General features: G+C 47.9%; 3 protein-coding genes across 3 annotated transcripts; 1 reads left to right on the top strand and 2 right to left on the bottom strand.

The window, feature by feature from the left end:
* Positions 1-333: 333 nt before the first annotated feature.
* LOC114613005 (prostaglandin E synthase 3) lies at positions 334-1,721 on the bottom strand. The gene has a single exon (XM_028758175.1). It carries the CDS (start codon positions 1,564-1,566, stop codon positions 1,084-1,086), a length of 483 nt encoding a protein of 160 aa, XP_028614008.1. The 5' UTR covers positions 1,567-1,721; the 3' UTR covers positions 334-1,083.
* A 1,814-nt stretch (positions 1,722-3,535) lies between these two features.
* Positions 3,536-9,536, top strand: Grpel1 (GrpE like 1, mitochondrial). Its single transcript, XM_028758167.1, has 4 exons — positions 3,536-3,651; positions 7,219-7,381; positions 8,449-8,530; positions 8,890-9,536. The coding sequence occupies exons 1-4, from the start codon at positions 3,590-3,592 to the stop codon at positions 9,234-9,236; spliced, it is 654 nt and encodes a 217-aa protein (XP_028614000.1). The 5' UTR covers positions 3,536-3,589; the 3' UTR covers positions 9,237-9,536.
* Positions 9,537-11,562: 2,026 nt separating this feature from the next.
* On the bottom strand, positions 11,563-22,481 carry Tada2b (transcriptional adaptor 2B). The gene is made up of 2 exons (XM_028758166.1): positions 22,154-22,481; positions 11,563-14,859 (listed from the first exon to the last, which is right to left on the bottom strand). The coding sequence occupies exons 1-2, from the start codon at positions 22,421-22,423 to the stop codon at positions 13,867-13,869; spliced, it is 1,263 nt and encodes a 420-aa protein (XP_028613999.1). The 5' UTR covers positions 22,424-22,481; the 3' UTR covers positions 11,563-13,866.
* Positions 22,482-22,487: the final 6 nt, after the last annotated feature.

Here is a 22,487-nt window from a genome sequence, read left to right as displayed (position 1 = left end):
GGAGGTTTAAGTCTTTTTTTTTTTTTTTTTTTTTTAAAGGACAGCCAAGAAATCTTCCAACAGTTTATTAGAAAGAATGTAGACATTTAAAAAAATCCCCACTGGCCGGGCGGTGGTGGCGCACGCCTTTAATCCCAGCACTTGGGAGGCAGAGGCAGGTGGATTTCTGAGTTCGAGGCCAGCCTGGTCTACAGAGTGAGTTCCAGGACAGCCAGGGCTCCACAGAGAAACCCTGTCTCAAAAAACCAAAAAAAAAAAAAAAAAAATCCCCACTGTCATGAACATAAATTGAGGTTTTCCAGCCAGGGCATAAGCTGAAATCAAAACAGGAAATAAAAAAATCCAATAGTGTATTAACATTTTCCACTCATTTGCCATACTGACAGTGCAATACAAATCTGGTCTAAAATGTACATATTCTCAAGCAACAATGTACAGCTTTCTTTGTCCTCCATGCTAAGAGATGTAAAAGCTTAAGGGCCAAACAATACCAAATGTATAGGCTTCAAAACCATCTAAGTTAGGGCATCCACTAGTTTTAGCTAAAATACACCTGAACACTGACAAGTGATCACATACAATGATGTAAAGTACATTTTTTTTTTTTTGAAAACTAAACTTTAGTGGAATAATTCTGAAAGGTATCCTGGAAGAATGGCAGGGTATCAGTTTAAGATTAGCCAATTTGTTTCCACCTCCTTTAAAAGTTCATGGTTTGGGATCTAAAACCTTTATCTTTCCCTAATGTGTAAGTAACTGTGTTATGACAAAAGAAGACTTAGATGAAATGTGATTATTCATCAGAGCTGCTGTAGCAGTTGCCTAGGATCTCAACTGCTTCATGGAATCCTGGGAAATGTTCATGCATAAGGATATTGCCTTAGCTGACTTAAATTGCCCCATACAATGGTACATAATCAACCCTTAGTGAAGCCTTTAAAAAAAAAAAAAGGTTGAAAGTGGGTTTAAGGAGGCAAGTACAGCATATCTGCCTTTAGAGCTATCAACTCAGGGATTTTCTCAATTATGAAATCTTGCAGAAGTTATTCTTCTTTCTCAAAATCCAGGCGATGACAACACTCCTTACTCTAGATCTGGCATTTTTTCATCATCACTGTCTTGTGAATCATCATCTGCTCCATCTACTTCTGGTAAATCTACATCCTCATCACCACCCATGTGATCCATCATCTCAGAGAAACGGTCAAAATTAGACATGTCTTCATCTGAGTCATCCTCCCAGTCTTTCCAATTATTGAAGTCCACACTAAGCCAATTAAGCTTTGCCCTTTCCTTTGTTAACCTAGGCCATGACTGGCCAGATTCTCCTTTTCGCAAACAACATAAAATTGATCTGTCCGTTCTTTTATGCTTGGAATCATTTGGATCAATACAGTGAAAAAGATCAATTTCATTTAAATGCTTAAAATTATCACTTCCTCCAAGACAACTGAAAGTAAGTTTGGATTTTTCAAAGTTTACATTAACATCTTTACTGTCTTCAACACAAAATTCAATGAATACATAGTCCCTTCGATCGTACCACTTTGCAGAAGCAGGCTGCATGGTGAACGGGGCAGAGGGCCAGGCGAACGGGTGGGCGGGCCTCGCTGGCGGCGGCAGGCGAGTCGACTCCTCTCCGGCGGCGACTCCGGCGGTCTCTTGCCCGGTCGCGGCCTCTCCTCGCTCCTCTTAGGCGACGGCGGCGGCGGCGGGCTCGGCCTCGATGCCCAGAATGCACCGCGCGGAGAGCGGCTCCCTCAGCCCGGGAGAGGAGGAAAGTGTAGGAAAAGGGGCGCGAGGACGGAGAAAGACCGTGCGTGCGCGCGAGGGGTGGTGAGGCCGGGCGGCCGAGGTTTAAGTCTTATTCCAGAAAGTTTCAAAGGTTTTGTGTAAGCCCCATGGTATTCACCACCGGCTTCAGCACTGCCATCACTTTCCCACAGTCTTACAAGAAACCTCACCTTTTAAAACTAGAGCATCTTTAAAAGCCATTCCCAAACAATATGATAATTTACCATAAATATTCCCATTCAGAGCCCTGACCATATCATTCCCTAACAAAAGGCTTAGTGGCACGGTATTATCATCGGATACCCATCACATTCAAGTCCCCTGCCCCTTTCACAGTCGGTCTGCTCCATCACAACCAAGGGCCATGAACTCAATCCAATTATGTCTTTTAACTTCATTGGTGCTCTAACGGTATCCTCTCTCCTCCTACTCGACCCCATAATGAATTAGCAAATCAGGCCACTTGTCCTACCAAACACCAATGAACCAGTATTCCTGGAAAGAAACTCTCTGCAAAGGCTGATTGACGGATTAAAACCTCAATGACTGTGGAGAGGCTAAATCGTTGCAGGTGCAGAGCCTAATTACAATTTATCTTGGGCAATCTTTAGTCCATTAAATAGATTCCTTGCCCCACTCTGTGTCAGACCTAACATCATGCATGATAAGCAGATTAAAATCTTGGTAACATAGTAACAAAACCCTACTCTCCATCAATCAAAGGGCTAAGAGTGCTATCAGATAGCATCTGAGGCCTACAGCTGAGATCTCTGTTTGCTGTAATCACCTACTTAATGTTTCCACTAATACATTTTATGTCCTGAATTGTGGCTTTCTTTGTTCTGCTACTATGCAAACTTCCTGAAACTGCTGTCACGTTGGAACATAGGATTGGGGGGTGTCCTAAAACCGTTTCTGGGCCAGTCACTCATAATTGTGTGGACATGCTCGAGTCCCCCGGCAAAAAGTAGCATGTGTTGAGGAAATGGTTTTAATTAGAGCGAAGTTAAATAATACAATTTTGGTCCTTTCAAGGGCACCCACAAGCTGTAGTCCATGGACGAAGCATTCTATTTCGGGATTTGAGGGAGCCTGGAGAGGAAGGAAGCAGCTGCACATACCTAGACAGGACAGAAAGCGTCCTCCGACATCTCTCAGCTCTGCGACCTCCCCCATAGCACTGACCAAACATCTGCACCCGTATCTTCGAAGCTCTCCTGCACACGCTGAAGTTACTTCTTTTTAATTATGTTACATTCTGAGAAAACTGGAGGTGGCAGAAGGTACAAAACCAAGTCATGCTCATCGGGCCGTCCACAACCAGCCTGCTGACACAACGCGCTTGCGGCATAGTAGAGATGGGGTCCGTCCCTTCCCGGGACACTCACGTTCCACTGGCAGAAGGTAGCAGAAGCCTTAAAGCAAGGACCTGGCTCCTGTTCCCTGGTCCCCGCCCAGCGCTCGCCGCCTCCCGCCCCGCCCCGGCGCTCTTCCCTTTCATTGGCTATCCCCCGGCGCGCCCACGCCCACAGACGCTCCGTTTCCCTCCACCCCTCCCACTTCACCTTTCACCTCCTCACCTTCCGGGGCTCCCAGAAGCCTCGGTCTCCGCCCACCGGAGAAGGGGGGGGGAAACAGTACTCCGTCATGACTCGCAATTATTGGTGGAAATGAACTGTCCATCACAACAACAGCGGTCACGGATTAGCTAAAAAGCAGCAGTAGGTGGAAAAACCGGTATAGGGACGTCCGCGCGTGCTCAGTGTGGGCGCAGTGACGCGACCCGGGGGCAATCATGGCGGCTCGGTGCGTGAGGCTGGCACGGCGCAGCCTCCCGGCTTTGGCGCTGTCGTTCAGGTAAGAGACATCGCTCCTCCGCGTCTGCCTCACCCACGGCCGAGAGCTCTGGTGGGGGTGCCTTAGCAGCAGGTCTGGTCCCCGAAGCCGGTGCTCGTGCGCCCTGAAGTCACATCTTCACAGTCGGGTTCCTGTGTCTGGCCTCAAGGCGCGGGTGCCCGGGTGTTTGCTGTGTGGCGCTACAGGAACTAGGCTCAAGAGCCAAGAAGTGGGGCCGCTGGGGCGTAAATGCGGGACTCTGGGCGATGCGTCAGGTGGAAGGCTCCGCCATTTGCTTGTCTGGCGACACACGGCACTCTCACGGGCATAGGGGCACCACCCCTCCTGGAATTGCAAAAGACAACCCCAGAAGCGGGAGACTTGCCCAAGGTCAGGTAGCCAGGCAGAAGCCCGCCTGCCCAGGGACTGGGGTTGCTAATCCCTAATCCAGACCAGGATGTGTGCTGCCTGGTTTATGGGCTTTTTCCACTGTCCCTCATATTCCTTCCCCACTTTTGTCCTCCGCGAAATGTAAGGTCCAAGGAGCAACAAAGCCAGTGTGTGCGCAGTTTATTTTAAAAAGTGACTTTGCCTGAATCTTGTGGAAACTGAGAGGAATGGGAGCTGAGCTTTTCATCTGGTGAGAGTTAGCAGGTGGATGAACTCTTACATGTGACTACAAGATGAAGACAGGCTTATAGTGTGCAAAGAGCTGGGAGCAAAGGAGGCTGGAATATTCCTGTGGAAGCATTTCTTATTTGTGGTGCTCTATTTAGAGTTGTCAGGAAAGAAGCCCCATTTCCCATCCCATCCGGTCCTGCCCATCCCCCATCCCCCAGCTTGGTTCATGTCTGTCTCTGAAATTGTGGTTTTGAAGAAAGGTGCTCTAGTAGGAATATATATATATATATGTATATATATATATTACTATACTATACATACTATATACACTATATATATATATATATATATATATATATATATATATATATATATATATATATAGTAGTATAGCTGTTAGTCATAACTCCACAGTATCCCTAAGCGTGGCTTCCCTCATCCCTGAGAATAGCCCTAGAAATTCCTTACATGAAAGGATCTGGCTGTGATTGTCACTCCTAGGGGTGGAAATAATTCATAGTGAAGGCAGGCTTCACATTTTATAGGTTTTTATATTCTTAGCATAATTTTGTTCTTCAAAATTAATTACTGATTTTCTTTTTTAAATTTATGTGTATGAATGTTTTGCCTGTATGTATGTGCATGCACCATGTGTATGCCTAGTGCCTTCAGAGTTCAGAAGAGTGTCAGATACCCTGGAACTTGAGTTACAGTTAGATGTGGTTGTTAGCTGGAAATCAAAGTCAGGTCGTCTACAAGAGTAACAAATGCTCTCAACCACCAAGCCCAAATTCTTAGCCTTTTTAAAAGCATGAAAGTAAAAATAAAATTAAAAAGTCACTACTGGGGCCAGAGAGAGATGGGTCTCAGTGGTTAAGCACTGGCTGCTTTTGTGAAGGACCTGGGTTTGGTTCTCAGCATCCACACTGGGGAGGTCACAGCCACCTGTAACTCCAGCGCCAGGAGATCCCACACCCCTCCTGGCTGCCTCCTCAGCCTCACTTCCAGGACTCACTTGGTACTTCTCTTTCCATTTCCTCTGCACAGCACTCATACTGCACTTCCATTCCTCTGTTCAAGTGATTCCTGAAATGTACCTCTTATCCACCCTACTCTGTAACTCACCTGGGCTGTGAACCTGTGCAGGAGCACACACTGCAATCCCAGGACTCAGCACCTAGAAGACTGAGGTTAGAGGATTGCAAGTTTATTTCCAGACTCAATCTCTGAATAAACAAATACATCAGAAAGAAAACCAGGGCCTGGAGAGAAGTCTCAGTGGCTGAGAGTACTCACTGCTCCTGTAGAGGCCTCAAGTTTAGTTCCTAGCAGCCACACTGGGACAGATCTCAACTGCCTGCAATTCCAACTCCAAAGTAGCCAGTGGTTTTGGCTTTCCTAGGCATACAGGCACACAGACACACACATACAAAGGCACACAGGGACAGACAAATATGCACATGATAAATGTAATAACATCACATCTTTTTTTTTCTGTTTTGTTAAATCAGCTTGCTGGGCATTGTGGTCCACACCTTTAACCCCAGCACTTGGGAGGTAGAGGCAGCCAGAGCCCTGTTGAGTTTGGGGCCAACCTGTTCTACATATCAAATTCCAAGCCAGCCAGTTAGATTGTGAGGCCCTGACTCAAAAAAGAAAACCAGTCTCCTGGGTTTCCCTGCAGCCATGGGTCATGGTGTTTTGGGTGTTTACTTTTTCTCTCTGATGACAAGATTTTTGTTCGGCCACTGTCATCAGCAGGATGTGCAGTAGGCCTTGTTCTATGAAAGGGTCTTGACACCGTAGAGTACATGAGGGGGTAGACAGGGGACACGGCTAGTCAAGCATGGGTTACAGATTGTACATAGTCACATGTCAGTTAATGACAGGGCTGCATTCTGTGAACTGTTTTGTCAGGTGATCCTGTTAGCTGGTGGGTATCAGAGTGCATTAATACCACCTAATGGGGCAGCCACCACCACCTATGCCATGTACTGTTAAAGACTCTTAGGGTAGCAGCAGTAGAGAAATGGCTCTGTGGTTGAGTGTTTGCTTCTTTTCCATAGTACCCAAGCTCATATTGGACAGTTCACAACCACCTGTAATTCCAGCTCCAGGGGATCTGATATCCTCTTCTGGTCTCCTAGGATACTTCACTCATGTGGTATATACTCACACTGACACACCTAAAAAGGCATCCACATTTTTTGTGTCGTGTATGTGATATGAGCACATTGGGAAGGCCCCAGGTCAACATCAGGTATCTTTCTCCTATCCCACCCTCATTTACTTATGTGTTGCGGGCTATAGCAAATGTGTGGAAGTCAGGACACCTTGTAGAAATCAGTTCTCTCCTTTCCACCATTCAGGTCCTGGGGACTGAGCTTATGTCATGACTGTCTTGGTGGCTAGTACCTTAACCCAGTAAGCCAGCTTGAAGCTCATGATTTGGCTAGGGTAGCTGGCCAGTGGGCTTCAGGAATCTACCTGTCTTTGCCACCTCAAGACTGGGACTACAGGTGTGCCTCCATACTTGGTGTTCTTATATGGATTCTGGGAGTGCAAACTCAGGTCTTGATGTTGCACTACAGGGTCTTCACCTACTGAGACACTTCCCCGGCCCCATAGCACATGCCTTTTGTATGTCACAGTTGCCTTTGTGAGGTCTAAGTCTTTTTTAGCAAGCAGTTTGAAATTACTCAAACTTATAATTTTTATTTTAAACATTTCCTTTGTTAGGGAAAGAGGGTTGCATATCTGTACAGTGTGTGTGGAGATTGGGAGAGCTTGTGGGAAATTGGCTCTTTCTACCATGTGGGTCCCTGGGAATAGAACTCTGGTTGTCAGGCTTGGTAGCCAGTACCCTTACCCACTGAGCCATCTCAAAAGCCCAAATTTCTAAAAATCTGCTTTCTGTCTTTAGCATGCTGAAAGTCTGTCTTCACTTACGTGTGGGATTTTTCTTAGGCCTTCTCCTCGCTTGTTGTGCACAGCTACAAAACAGAAGAACAATGGCCAGAACCTGGAGGAGGACTTGGGTCATTGTGAGGCAAAGACAGATCCACCCTCTGCAGACAAGAGCCTCCTGGAAGAGAAGGTGAAGCTGGAAGAGCAGCTGAGGGAGACCATGGTAAGGACCCTCAGGGTGTGCACACTGCTGGACTGCTGCTTGCATGGTCCATATGACAGCGTCCAAGTTCACAGGTGACAGAGCAAAGCCATTTAATAATTTATCTCCTGCCTGCTGCAAACCCAAGTAGCAAACTAACTGCCAAACGGGAACTAGAATTCAAACAGTCTGTGGCTCTGCTTCTGACCTGGGAAGCTTGTGTTGGCTATGCAATGTTAATACAACTGTGTTTTCTATGCAGATGAGGATTACTTGTTAGGATTGAGCTGGGACTCAGGAAGGGAACCAGAAAATTTTATGCATAGGAGTTGAGTATAGGAGTCAGTGGTAGCAATTACCACTCTGTTGAGAAGCAGGCACCAGTCAAGTTCCTTAAGCGTGTGGGCAATTTGTGGTGTCACTTATATAGCTGGCACTGTGGTCCTTTCATAGATTAGGAAAATGAAACACAGAAAAGCTAGCAGAATTTCCCAAGTCACCAAGGCTAGACTAGGACAAACTGTCTTAGAGCCTTGCTTCATGATTGCCTGAAAACTGAGATCAGAGGAATAGTAGAGACCTCCGGAGTCCACCAATGGACATTAAGCTGGAGATGGTCAGAAAGAGGTAGCTACAGGGAAAGTGCAGGGAGGTAAGGACCCTCTGGCCCCAGTAATTATCTGACCAGACATGTGAGCTCAGCCTTGTTGAGCTCTTCTACCAGGTGATCTTTCTTCCCCTCCTGGGAGGCAGGAACTGAGGTTGGTGACCCCTAGTGGTGTGCTTCCACACCCTCAAGTTGGACAAGAAAGTAGCATTCTTCCCCCACCAATGACAGTGGTATCAATCAGAAATTAAGGACCTTCTGGCTCTTTCCCATTGTGGGCTTGGGTAGAACATTCCCTGCTTCTTGTAGACACTAGCACAGGTATAAATTACCCTTCTAAACTGTCTTGGTTTTGTCTAAAAATCTCAGTTAATGACAGGTTTTATTTATGTTCTGATTTGGAGTGTGTTGAATCATTTCAAAATCAGGATGGCTTTCTTACACATTTGTTACATAATGTGTGCCCCCCCGCAACCCCCAGGAAAAATACAAACGTGCTTTGGCAGATACTGAGAATCTACGGCAGAGAAGCCAGAAGCTGGTGGAGGAGGCCAAGTTATATGGTAAGCAAACATTATGGTCTCTAAGGGGAAGGAGCAGGGTTGCAGCTGTGGCCAGCATGTAGCATGGTGGGACTTCTTCCACTGCCTTCACCTGTTGCTGGCCCGTTGCTCAGCTGGCCGTGGCCAGCCACCTTGGTTTGGAAGCCTCAAGCATACCTTTTTACCTGTGTTTTCTTCCTTTGCTACTCATTGTTAGCCCATGTTACTTGCTCTTATCCCAGAGAAGGCCTCTGTAGATGTTTTAAATGATTAAAGTACTGTGGTTCTGTGGTATATGATTTGACCAGGATCATGAACATCCCTGTGTGAGGAGCCCATGCAATTGAGACTAAGCGCAGACCATCTCTTCCTCCATGCAGGCATCCAGGGTTTCTGCAAGGACTTGCTGGAGGTTGCAGACATCCTGGAGAAGGCAACCCAGAGTGTTCCAAAGGAGGAGATCAGCAACAACAACCCTCACCTGAAGAGTCTATATGAGGGGCTTGTGATGACTGAAGTCCAGATTCAGAAGGTGTTCACAAAACACGGCTTGCTCAGGCTTGACCCCATTGGGGCCAAGTTCGATCCTTATGAACATGAGGCCTTGTTCCACACCCCTGTGGAGGGGAAAGAACCAGGCACCGTGGCACTAGTTAGTAAGGTGGGCTACAAGCTTCACGGACGCACCCTGAGGCCAGCTTTGGTGGGGGTGGTAAAGGACGCTTAGCTCCCTCCCTCAAGGCTCTGGACTTTGTAGGTCACTTGCTAGAGCTCGAAGGGCAAGCTTGTAATTTCTCATCTGTGAATACATCTGACCCTTGCCCAGCCGTGTTGGAAATCTTAAGTAAGCTAAGCAGAACATGAAGCTGCTTGCACACTGTCAGGGACTCTGGGAGTCTGGTCACTGAGTTTAGCATTACTTCAGAAGAGGGCCAGCAGGGCCTCGGGAGTAGTGTGCTAACATTGTATTTGTTCCACCTGGTGATTGATTAAGTATTTACACAAATAAAAGGTCTTTGGCTATATCTATGCTGCACAGTCTACCTCTGAGTCCCAAGGCACTGGTGTCACTCAGGTGGTGGCCCTCCCTGGAAGAGAAGGGCCAGAGCGGAAACACTTGTTGCCAGCAAAGCTAAACCCTTCAAGAGCACACATTCCTTCACAAGTAGGTATAAAAGTACTGGGCTTTCTACACGTGCCCTTGCTCTGAAATGACATGGAGTCCTAGTGTATTTATTAATGAGCTTCTTCCACTATGCCTGGGCATATCTATCTAACCAACCATGCTGCCTACCACCCAGTCATGTGTCTCATTACCTGCTATCTTAGGTTTGCCCTGGCTGCTCCTGCTCTGTTCAACCTCTCATGGTGACACTCTCTGGAGACCTTCTGGCCAGCCATTGGCTGACCAGGTCTTTATTAACCAATCAGGTGATGGAAAACGATTATATGCAACACTGAGACAGGAGATGCTTGACGATGCCAATATCTGGACTGCAACCAGATCTCTGGCACAGTAATCAACATCTGAATACACAGTGTACAAGACTGTTCCCCATCAGATAGTATTTAGCTGTTGTGAACGTTAGCCTTCGAACTGGGAAAGGAAGACATGAATTTGAACGTTTTTAGCCTGCTTATGCTCTTAAGTCTGTAGCTAAGTGGTTGCTAAGGACATTATATTCTATCCTATCAGAACAGATCATTTTGAGTGTAAAGCTGCATGGCTGGCGTGCTTGAGACATTTCCACTTTGTAGGTTGTGGTTAAGGGGATTAAAAGGCTCATCTTTTATCTCCCCACTTTCTGGTATTTGATTTTGTCATCTAATGGAGATCTGGTGAGCCGAGGAGAAAGCCTGGCTTACTCAGCTCACAGCTCTTCAAGCTTGGAGCTGCATAAGCCTGGGCTGTATACTTGGCCTTACTTAGCCTTACGTATTGTTATAATACAGATCATAGGAGAAAGCCAGGGAGCCAAAGCCACAACACACATGGGAATCTGATGAAATGGTGATCTAAAAGAAGCCGTGCTACAACAGGAAGTAAGGCTTTACCCTTGTGTAGAAGCCAGGGCACAACAGATCAAGCCACAGAGGTCAGAGTATTCTGTTTTGTTATCAAATTTGAAAGATACAAGTAATTTCCCCCAAATGAAGGTTCTGTCATCACTGAGTTTATTCCTTTAAGCTGCCTTGAACTATTTAGACAAAACAAAAGCCAGATGAAGGGCAGCCTGACACAGCAGAGGCAATGTGCCTTTATGCAGCATAACTGCATACACCAGCAGACTCCTGTGGTTGTGTAGTCAGCCCTTTTCAGCTAAAGCTACTCAATAGCACAGAGCTCTGCAAGGTCTAGTCAGCCTTGTTCATAAGCTCCATGTCAAACTGAGGAAAACTGTCAAAGGCCAGCAAAATTCTCAGCCAGTAAAGGTTGCTGCCTAGCCTAACAACCTGAGTTCAGTCTCTGGAAACCCATGAAGGAAGAGGAGTCCCAAGAATTGCTCTCTGACCTCCACCTGCACTCAAACACAATAATGAAGTCTAAGAATGGTTGACCGTGAACATGAACAGGATTTTAAAGTCTGTATATAACATTATGGAGAATGCATAGATATATGCAGACAGTGCCTGCTATTTTATATAAGCCACCTGCATACCTTAGTTTTGGTGTCCTGGAACCAGTCAGGTATGACTAGCCTATATGTGATATTTGTAAATTAATTAGTCAGCACTAACAAGAGATATGCACCCATTTCCCCTGCAAATTCAGGTCTTGCTCAGCCACATGCAAGTCTAGTGACTAGAAGCAACAAGGTCCTAACTGGCTAAGTTTTTGGGTTTGGCTAATCAAAGGCAGCCGGGAATGGGCCCTGCTCCATGGAAATCATCTTTGGCACTTTCAGGATAAGACTCACCATGATGTATGTGTAGCTGCAAGGCCCATAAGGCCTTCTGCTATGCTGACAGCAGCTTGCCACCTTGGGTCAGAAGCTGGTTTAACAGCAGAGTGTGCTGTGAAGCTGGAGGATCAAGAAACAAACAGACACAACTCTGTTCTCAACAATTTAATGTAAAAGAATAATAAAAATGGTAGGGTTTCAGTTCTTAATACATTCTTGGAATGTTGGCCTCCCAGAGAGCATTATTTCAAACAGTTGAAGAATTATCTTAACTTTTCTGACTCAAAGACAGTTTGTTTAAATTTGAAAAGACTTGGTTCCATGGGGTTGTAGTAGCTAATTTATCAAGAGAATTAAATACAAACATGTCAATGTCTGAGCTAACAAAGAGTAATATGCCAGAAACAGCTGGGGCAGACAGGAGAGCAAACAATCCTAATATTACTTTTCCCTTGTAACAATATTAATACTTGAACATAAATTAATTATACATTCATTATGGTGTTTTAAAACAGTCACGCCCAAATAAATTTATATCATCAGAAGATGTACACACACTATATGCCTGCTTAAGCACAGCTTTTTGTCCAACAGCCCTTGGCCACATGTTGACAGAATCCTCTGCTTCTCAAGCTAACGTAGGTCTGGCTGTCATTTTGTAGAAGACACACTGAAACGTCAAACCTCACCAAGCTAGGACTCTGGTGCCGGAGACACCAGGTCAAAACCAGTGGTTCTCAAACTTGAGCTTGCATCCCAGCCACCGGGACGTTTGAAAAACACCCTGCTAGTCCTGTTAATGAAGCCCCCAAATCTCTGCTTTGAGAGTTACATGGGGTATGACTGTATTTCTGACAGTGCCTGGGGAACCCTACTTTGAGAACCACTGGCTTAACTAGGCACTGAGCACCAACCACCCCATTGCTGTTCAGTCACACCAGCCACTGTCCACTATTTAACTGCAGGGGGCAGTGTGGAGCTGGTCCTTTGACACCATTGCTCAGCATCTTCTGGTGTCAAGAGAAATCTGGGCCTGGCTCACAGGGCTCTCCCCTGCTAGCCCATAATGCACTTTACAACTAAAGCCATATACAGTATATTTGAAATGTTTTATTTAATGCTGAAAAACTTACCCTAGGGGACAGAGGATGTAAAATGAAAAGGCACGTCGTCATGTCGTCCTTGGAAATGAGTTGTTTTCTTCAAACTAACTTCACTTTTACTTCCGAGCCCAAACACTCTATGAGGTAAACAGGCTCTTGTACCTCAGGGACAGGGGGCAGGGGCTGTGGTCACTCTAGGACTCTAAAGCAGGGTCTGGGCGTGAAAGCCCTGAGCAGCCGGAAGACAAATGCCTTCCTCAAGTTTATAAGGAAGGTACCATATGAATCCTTTTAGGAGGCCCCAGAAACAAGCTTTTCAGTAGGGCTGGGAAGGAGCCGTTTCTGAGTTTGTTGGAAGATCACAAACAAAAGCAGCGCACAGGCTCCAAGGCACAGGCAGGATGCTCTGTACTTCTAGGCCCCCTGCCATACCCTAATCAGCTCACTGAGCCAGGCTAGTCTTGTATTTAGTGAAAAGGGATCTGCAATGGTGGTGGAAGTCCTCAGCACCTACTGCCCCATCTCATCACTGCACACTCTGCCTTGAACTCAAAAGGGTCTTCCAAGTCAGGTGTACTATAAGTATTCACAGCAGTGAAAGGTAGTCCCCATCTGACCCTGTGGCCCTTCCATTAACTGCTTTCCCAATCACAGGGGACAGGAATGAGCCAAGAGAGCCTGCCCAGGCAGCCCAGGCTGGGCCAGGCTAAGATGAAGCAAGCACTATTGAGGGCCTGAAATGGCTGTGTCAGGTAAGTGGAAGCTCATGTGGTCACTGTGTGCAAATGAGGGGCTCATCTTAAGTGGCTCAGTGGGGAGCGGGCCTGGTGGTGGTCTCTGGCCTCCACAGCAGAGGGTCCTGTGCACAGCCTGCCTCCCGGTAAAGTGCGGTGTGCCGGGGCTGTGCTTGGGGTGTCAGCTGGGGAGGGGGGGCAGCAGTGGGCTCAGCAAAGGGGTGTCAACAACAGCCCACCTGAGTAAAGCTTGTGTCACCAGGGAAAAGCTGATGGCAGGAACACACAGCTCCTGGCTCCCACAGCATAACAGCTTCTAAACCCAAACGGGGAAAGGCTCATGAAATAAAGGGGACTTGTCCAAGGTGGGGGACAGTCTTCAGGGGAACACAAAGGCAAGCTGTCTTCTGAAAGGATTACCTTAGGACTAAGTTAAAAAGACACATTCTTGTCTCCCCCATGTGTCAAATTTAAGATTGCTACTATTGCTTCTTCCAGAGGGTCATGAAAAAAAAATGTAAGCCTTGAAAAAAGAATTCAATTTGTTTAAAAGAGCAACAATGTTGGGGGAGACCCCAGGTCATTTGGCTCACAAGCTGCTTTAGCATCATCTGGCCTCAGGAAGCATCCCTGGATATCCACCCACTTTCTGTGAGGAAATTTAAAATCCTTTTCTTTAGGACCTTGTCCAGATAACTGGGAAGGCGACTTTTAGAGGGGATGCCTTGCCGCTTCTGGAGGTGATCTTTAATTATAATAGTCTTCACAGTCACATAGCGTGCAGGACTCAAGTTCAATGAACTGCAGAGAACCTTCTCCCGATCTGACAGCAACTCAAACCCAGGAAGGTTCTCAATGGCCGCAAACTCGCTGTCTTTGCCATCCTCCTTCCCCCTTTTGGAGCTGGCCAGGTTTTTGTTCTCCTTCCTTCTCTCCCGTTTGTGTCTGGCAGCCTCATATTCGGCCGACTCCTCCATCTTCGTAATGCCATTGCGCCGGTACCGTTGCAGCTCTCGGATCTTGGCGCGAAGCATCTTCTCTTTGTGCATGTTTTCAAATAAATCATCAAATTCTTTGCAGGACATGAACTGGTAGAGTGGCCGTAGTTTCAGCCGCAGCTCTTTCTCCTCCTTGGTGATCTTTCTCTTCAATGTCTTCTCCTTCTCCTTCTTGTCCTTGCCCAGGAAGGCTGGTACCAAGTTATAGTCTCGGGCAATGTTCTTCCGGCGCTGCCTCTCCTTCAGCTTCCGCACATACATGTCTACATGGGCACGCTTGAGCTCAATCTCCACATCGTCATCATCGTAGTTCACAGACAGCCCACTGATGAGCGTCTCTGCATCCTGGTCATACTCAATCTCATAGTCATCTCGCAGTGGCATGTAGCCCAGCTGCTGCTGCTCAGCCACAGAGATGTCCAGTGGGGGCAAAGGTGTGGTAAGGCTAGGCGAGAGAGGGCCTCCACTGGGGCAGGTATGATCTGTCACCCGGTTGGGGATAGTGTCAGGGATGCAGGCTTTGCCTAAGTTTCCATGGATATACATGCTAACATAGTGCTCCATCACTTCCTGGGGAGTCCGTGAAGCACCAACATGCGCAGCCATGTCTTCCTATAACGACAAAAGCCAGACCATCAAGCCACTTCACTCAAGTTCCTCCCACCATCTCACAAAGCTTTATTTGGGCTACTTCCTATCCATGTTGTTACTTGTCTGTCTCTCTCTCTCTCTTACACACACACACACACACACACCAATTATTCCCTAAAAGATGTTCAGGTATGCATCCCATCCAGATCAGCACTAAAGGAACCCAGATGTACCTGAGTGGGAAGATCCAGAGTTACAGACTTGTGCAAGGCTATGTGGAGCAAAGTAAGGCTTTGTTCTTTGACTTCTTAAAGAGGAACCAGACATGTGCTATTGAACATTTTGCCCACTGCAAATCTTGAAGAACATTTGAAGAACATCTGGTGTCAAAGGACATACTCCTCACTCAGACTAGAAAGCAGACTTGCCAACTTGCCCAGAGGCAAACCAAGTCCATGCAGAATGACAACAAAGGGGACTGTTTCTTTGTGCATCTCTAGGACAAAAGGCCAGGACTCCTTTAGCTTTGTTCCAGCCTTAGGTTTGAGAATGTAAGCTTGTTCCTCTCTTAGGTGGCTGGAGATGATGGGTATACAGAGGCTAACTGCAGTGCCACCACTGCTGAGAGCATTCTCCACTTCTGCAAGAAAGGAAACTGAGTGGCTCCCTCAATCTTTTCCTTTTGCCAAGAGGCCTCTTCCTTAAAGTCAACCACTAAAGCCACTTCAGAAAGTAATTGCTCAAAATGCACACTCATTTCCCGGCTGCTATTCTCAACACAAGTTCCAGAACCAGCAATACCTCTTTTGAGCTGCAGGCTATACACAGCTTAGTGGCAGTCAAGTTGCTTTGGGACCCAAATGGTTATGCTTGATCCAATCTCTATGCCCTTGATGGCCAGTTGGAGCTGATGGCTGTCCTGGACATAAGCTAGGTACTGTGTGAGGAAAAAAGGCTCAATTCAGCTAAGCAGCCCTCCATCTGGGCCTTTTATGGGACATACACCTGGAGCATAGACCTCTTGGACACTCCCACTGGCCTTTGTTAACCTTAACAAAGCAGAAGGAAGAAAGCAATTCTGAGGGCAGGTTCTCCTAAGACTCCTAAGGAGAAAAGTGAAGATTATAGCAAGGGATAGACTCTGGTCTTCTGGGTGGGTGGGTGAGGTTACATGACTCCAACTTTAAGTGTCACTATTAGCCTCACCCCTGCTTGTTCCTCTCAGGAAGCAGTGTAAAACACCAAGGTATCACTATGGCTGGCTGCTGCTGATCTTTGCAGAGCCTCTGATCCTGTCCAGCAAAGACACAATCACTTAGGCCAGAGAGGGTCTGGTTTTCTCAGAGATGCTCCTCTAGGCCTTGGTGAGGTGTTCAGGGAGTGGTCTACAAGGCTTCTCAGTTGCAAAGATTTACATATATGTGCGTTTGTGCATGTGATACACAGGCCAGAGGATGACATCAGGTCTATTCCTTAATCCTTCTCCACTTTCTTTGGTCTCTTACAGAGAACGTAGAGGTCACTAATTCGGCTGGATTTACTGACCACTTAGCCCAAGAACTTGAGATTCTCAGCTGAGGTCCCATTCACAAGGCAGTAGGAAAGATCAGATGCATTGGGAGGCACAAGCACAGTTCCCAGGGCCAGGCAGTCTGTGATCTGCAACACCACTCCTGCTATTAGGAACTATCAGGTTCACTCAAACTGTGAGTGTACTTGTGTGCATGTGATCCAAGGGCACAGTCTTCCAAAGCTTTCCTTCTGGCTCCACCTCTTCTGTTCCCTTCATTCTTGCTGCTTCCCAGCCTGTGATGTATTCTCTTAGGGGTCTTGTTGTTGTCCAATTAAAAGTGACAGGTAAGTGTACTTGCATATGTCATCTCATTGAGACCTCACAGCTGTACCCAAGAGAGCAGTGCTCTCACTGCCCACAGTTCAAGGTCAATAAACCTCTGGGTGAGCTACCATAGGGCACATGGCCAGTCAACATTGTGCATCTCAAATTTAGCAGTCTGGCTAGGAGTACTGCCTGTCACCACATACTTGGCACACCAGGCCTCTCATGATTGTCAATGCATCACATGCTGAAGAATCTTTGCCTTATAGACTCACTGACGCTGTGATCACACATCAAGGCTGGACTATAGGCCACTGCTCTTTCCTGGTTCAACCAGCTCTCAAGCCCCACAGGATGGCAGGCCCTGAACCTGACTAGTGGAAGGGTGCTATGCACACAGTTCCTGACATTTCCCAGCACCTTGACTGACTGGGGTGGGCCTCACAGTTTCCTTCCTGTCCTTCCTCTTCAGTAGACAACCCCACCACAACCCAGCTAACACTTAACTCCACTGTTGTCTTTATTCTCCCAGCAACTGGACTGTGAGGCACCAATCAGGCCGAGGTTGGCCATAACCAGGGGTTGGGCTTCCTTTTCTAAGCCTTTTGAGGCTGGACTTTGGGGAACGAAGGACCATGTATCCTCTGTGTAGAGGGAACCCTGGCTCCTTTTTCCCCTCTTCAAATGAAGGAGCCTCTATCTAAAGGGGCAAAATCCAAAGGCAGCCCCCTTGCCTGAGGAGGTCCACTAAGAGACTGCCAAGAAGCATGCAGCACCTACAAGGCCAGGGGGAAAAGGAAACATAATGCCCTTGAAAGTATTTTGAAGCCAGCTAGGGGAAGGGTAGGAACAAAGCACTGATCACAAACATACCCAGTAAAGTGCTCCTAGGCAGTTGTACCTCGTTCTCCCTCCCCAGATGGTCAGTGCTGGACAAGCTGCTGTCAGCCTCTCAAGCCCCCAGTGAGCTCTCACAGCTAAGCCACTGCTGCACCTGCTACCCCATCATGGCTCTGTGCACCCTCAGATCACACCCTCCCAGAATCTTGAGAAGGGCAGCAGGACAGTGTGGCCAGGAAAAAGGCAGGTCAGGGCACCACCAGCTCCCTAAGCTAGCAGGCTAGCTCAGCCCATTATGCAAAGGGACATCTAGACATGACATTTCTTTCTGCCTTACAGGACACAGTTGGCCCTTGAGATGGCCGACTCACACTACTTTTCTGAGGTCTTGGATAACCCTGAGACCTCATTTCCGTGGGCACTGCTCCAGTTTCTTCTGTGTTTAAGTGCACTTCCCTAGTTGGTCTGATTCAGCTAACCACTGGGAGTCAGTGCTCTACATGACCCCTTAGCTGTTAACTACCTAGGATCTTTCCTCCTCTAGTCTGTGCTTATCGTGTTTACCAATCCTTCTGTCAGACACATAGGCTGGTGACTCATTCCTGCTACTAACTCTGAAACTCTTCTGCCCTGGTGAAAAGGACGATAGTCCCAACAGCCTGGGAGCTCCTATTAGATGACAAGACAGTACCTGGGCTGATACCTGGCACTAGCAGGCCTGTACTATGCTGTCAGTGATCCAACGAGGCATGGGCCACAAACACCCAGGCCCAGATTCTAGCTGAGCTCATCTTTCAGTACAGTTGGCTTTTCACAGTAAGGGGGAAGGGGTGGCATCTGCCTCAGAGTGCGGGGCAATCGAAGGAATAAGGGATAGTACAACACACCTGCCTTGAGGCCTGGCACCAGGCAATGGGCATCAGCCTTTAACACCCTCTGTCCCTATGGACAAGTACCTTCTCTGTTGGTTCCTCTTACTACATTCAAAGCCACATACACTGGCCTGAGCCTCACTTCCCCCTAATGGATGCCCCTCTAGAGGAGCTGGTCCTCTCAAACTGCCTCTTCTGTGATAGTATAATGTCTTTAGAGCCAAGCTTTTAACACTTCATCACATACTGGCTGGGGCTTAAGGCTTTTCCAATCATGAGTCTATACAAGTTCACCTAAATTCCTTTACCATCCCATAGGAAGAGTCCTCATCTTTAGCCCTCTACGTCAGGTAAGCTAAGCTAGCTTCTGCCTAGCCCACAAATACAACCAACTCCTAGATCAAAAAATACCTCCTTCCTCCATGCTTTTCTGTCCTTCTCAACACAGGATACAGAGTCCTACTCAGTCACACTGCAAGGCCATAACTGACCCAGCAGTGTTTCTCCAGAGGGGCAGCACATAACAGACTGCTGAACACATGCCAGTGGGTAGAGGAATGAATGCACAATGCAGCAATCTGCACGCAGGGCATGGTCCAACCTCTGGGTGTCAACTGTCATCTAAAGAGTCTACTCCACCTGCCCCAAGGGACAAGTACTTTCTCCGTTGGTCCCTCATACTACATTCAAAACCACATAAGCTGGCCTGAGCCCCACTTTCCCCTGATGAATGCCTGCCCCTGTAGAGGAACTGGTCCTCTCAAACTCCCTCATCTGTGACAGTCTAGTATCTTTAGAGCCAAGTAACAAAACTGATGGCTCATCTACCAAAGCTTGGATTATCCTGAAGCTCTGACTGTCTGCATGTCTGTTCTCATGTGTTCCAGAGGTCACACATCACTAAACCAGCAGAGCCCACCACAGAGCAGTTGTATAGAGCTTCTAGGCACCTGGGCAGGCCTGACCTGTGTGTGTTGCTGAGGGCCACCTCTCCCTCAGTCAACCTCCCTTCTATGGTATGAGCCCTTCTGTGACTTCTCTGTGGTACAGGTCCCAGATGGGGCCGGTTAAAAGCCTTCTTGCCTCCAACTACATTACTTAATGTTCTTAGTGCTGTAGCAGAGGCCCAAATTATAATCACACCTAGTCACCACGGCAAAGCTATGGAATTCTTCACAAATAGCTTATATTCTCACAGTTGCCATCTTTCAACTGCAAACTAAGAACATAAATTCACCCCCACAGGGCTGTTTGTGCAAGTCACATGACATGTACATAAAGGGTACAACAGAGGTGGCACAGGCTCTACACAGGTCCAAACTGAGACATGCTTCAGTGTAGTAGGATACAAGCTCAGAAAAGAGCCACATATCCAAGCCTGTAGTGCCTCTGGTGGAGAAAAACAAGGCTCAAAGGAGTAAAGCAACTGGCCTAAGAGAGCATAGATAGAGGGGTCACAGAGCCTCCCATTCCTGAGTGAGGCTCAGTGGTTGCATCTCTCAGCCTGGCCCCAAGACTCTTGCTACTTTAGCAGGTGGCAATCCATGCACTACACACATACACAGGCAGCCAAGCCCCAAGGCTCTTCCCCTTGGGCTTTACTTCTTCCAAAGCTGAGATTGAGCCTTATGAGAACCTGCATCTTGAACAAGCTCCTCTGGCCTTCCAGAAGTGCTGCTTCAGAAGAGGCCTTCCCTGTCTGTTCATCTACATTTTCCATGCCTTAGTTCCTGAGTGCTGTGTGCTTCTGTCTGGGCACAAACACTAGCTGAGGTACAGACTCTACAGACCAAGATTGCTTTTCCTTTTTAACAAAATAAGACAGAACAAAACTGTAACATTGAAGCTGGACAAGGCAAACCAGCAGAAAAAAAAGAGAAGGCACAAAAATCAGAGACCCCCTCATTGACACTTGGAAGTCCACAAAAATACTAAACTGAAAAGTAAAATATATACACATGCAGACGCATGCTGGCCCTGTGCTTGCCGCTTCAGCCTCTGTTCATTTAGAGGGCCTTGTTCTGGTGTCTTCCCACCACCCTCTGGCTCTTATACTGTTCTGTAGGGTTCTCTGAGTACAGCCCAGATTTCAACAGATAAAGCAAGCTCAGTTCTGGGATCCCTGGAACTAACAGTCTCATTCTTTCCAGTGGCTACTCTGGAAATAAGTGCTGGAGGAATGATGTGAGGAAAAGAAGGCTCAAGGAAGCAGTGACAAGCAAGGACAAAGATCAGTCAGTAGTCTTGATTGAGGTAGGAGCACCTCAGGCAGAAGAAAGGAAAACTGATCAAGGGAGTAAGCTCACTGAGAGCCATTGACATGTCAGGCCCTGCAGGCATTGGAGTGTAATCTAAGAAGCAGAACTGGAAGTTGCTGAGGGCCAAAGAGATGCAGCTTACGGTTCACGTTTGAGAAGGGCTTTAGAACAGAAGGAAGAGGCAGGTAAACCATGTGATCACAAGAGGTAAGCACCATCCTGGTTCAGGCCAGAGTTAGCAGCTCCATTAGGCACATCTTTTAAACAGATGACCACTAACTAACTGGATGTGGTGGAAGGCTTTAGGTTGGCTGTGTGTGTAACTGAGGACAAGTGAGTCTTCACAGGCAATCAGGTGGAGAAAGATCATCAGGTATGTGACAAGCTCCAGGAACAGAGCAAATGAATGCACATGTTCAGCTGAGGCTCTTCCTCAAGGTCCTTCATGCTGCCTGATCTGTACAAAGCAGATGCTCAGTGCATGCCAATAAACACCACTTACAAAGTGACCCATTGTTTTTGGAGAGCAGGAGCCATGGTGTTGGCCATTGGGAAGACATCTGAGGAGTAGAATCCTTCCTAAGTGGGGAAGTGGGTCCAGAAGGTCGCTCATTATAGGATGATCTGGAACAGGAGGGCAGTATGGCTGGAGTGGGAGAAGCTAGGGTCAGAGGGTCCTAACATATCAGGGAAGAGTCTGGACAGGACAGGGTCATTCTTAGCTCCCTGGTTCTCTGAAAGCTTAAAGATGTTACATGTTCCTGGAGGCAACGGTGACAATGCAGCCAGGATCTCTTCCCTAACATAGGTGAGGAATAGAAGGAGAGCTCCTTAGAGACATCCAGAGAACAACCAGGACGCCATCACACTATCTGGCTGGCACACACGAAGGCTCTTGCCACCAGTGAGCCACCTCTACAGAAACCTGACAGCTAGAAAGCAGACCCCAGGATCCATGCCTCTTCAGGAAGACGCCTTTGTTCATTCTTTACTGCCATCATACCATGTCCTGGGTGCTGTGGAGACTAAGAATTAAACGAGATACTGCTACTCATAGAGAACCTTAGCACAAGGCACATGCTGACACCCACAGAAAGCACACGAAGCCCTGAATGAAGACTTAAGTGCAGGCGGGACGGACAGCCCGGGCTTCTGGCCTTCCCCACCACTATGCCCAGGAGAAAGCAACCAGGGGAACGCAACCGTATCAGGGAACTCAGCAAGAACCGTATCAGGGATCTAGTTTGATGCCATCTGACTCAAGGATAAGCCTAGCAAAGCACAGGGCCTACCCTCCACCCGCGTTCAATGCACACACCTCTTGAGGACGAGTGTGAAGGACAGACAGCTCCGTGTCGGGGCCATGGGTCAAAGCCCTGCTCTACCAGCTGTGTGGCCGCTGGTGACCAACACGTTCCGGGCAGAACCGCCCGACCACCTGCGGCCCTCCGCAGCGTGCACCGAGGCAGCCAGCCGTGCCCTCCCTCTAGCCGTAGCCCGCTGCTCACCCAGTTGCCGAAGCCGAACTGCTCGATGGCGTCCAGTAGCAGCTGCTCCTCGCGGCTGGTCCAGCCACCCTCCGCCTCAGGACCCCAGAGTGTGAATCGTCCGCCGTCCACCAGCTGGTAGCCGTGGTAGCGGCGGTGGTGGCCGATCTCCGCGCCGGCCGAGAAGCACTCGGGACAGAGCTCGATGTCCTGGCACTCTGTGCAGCGGAAGCGCAGCGGGCTCACCTCGGCCAAGCAGTACACGCAGTACTTCTTACCCAGCTCCGCCATCTTCCCCCGCTCGCCCGCCGCCCGGCCCGCAGCCGCCGCGCCCCCGGCCGTCAGCGCCCCGCCG

This window comes from Grammomys surdaster, unplaced genomic scaffold, assembly GCF_004785775.1.
Source record: "Grammomys surdaster isolate TR1022 unplaced genomic scaffold, NIH_TR_1.0 126187, whole genome shotgun sequence".
In the NCBI taxonomy this organism is placed as follows: domain Eukaryota; kingdom Metazoa; phylum Chordata; class Mammalia; order Rodentia; family Muridae; genus Grammomys; species Grammomys surdaster.
This window is presented reverse-complemented; position numbering and strand designations above follow the sequence as displayed.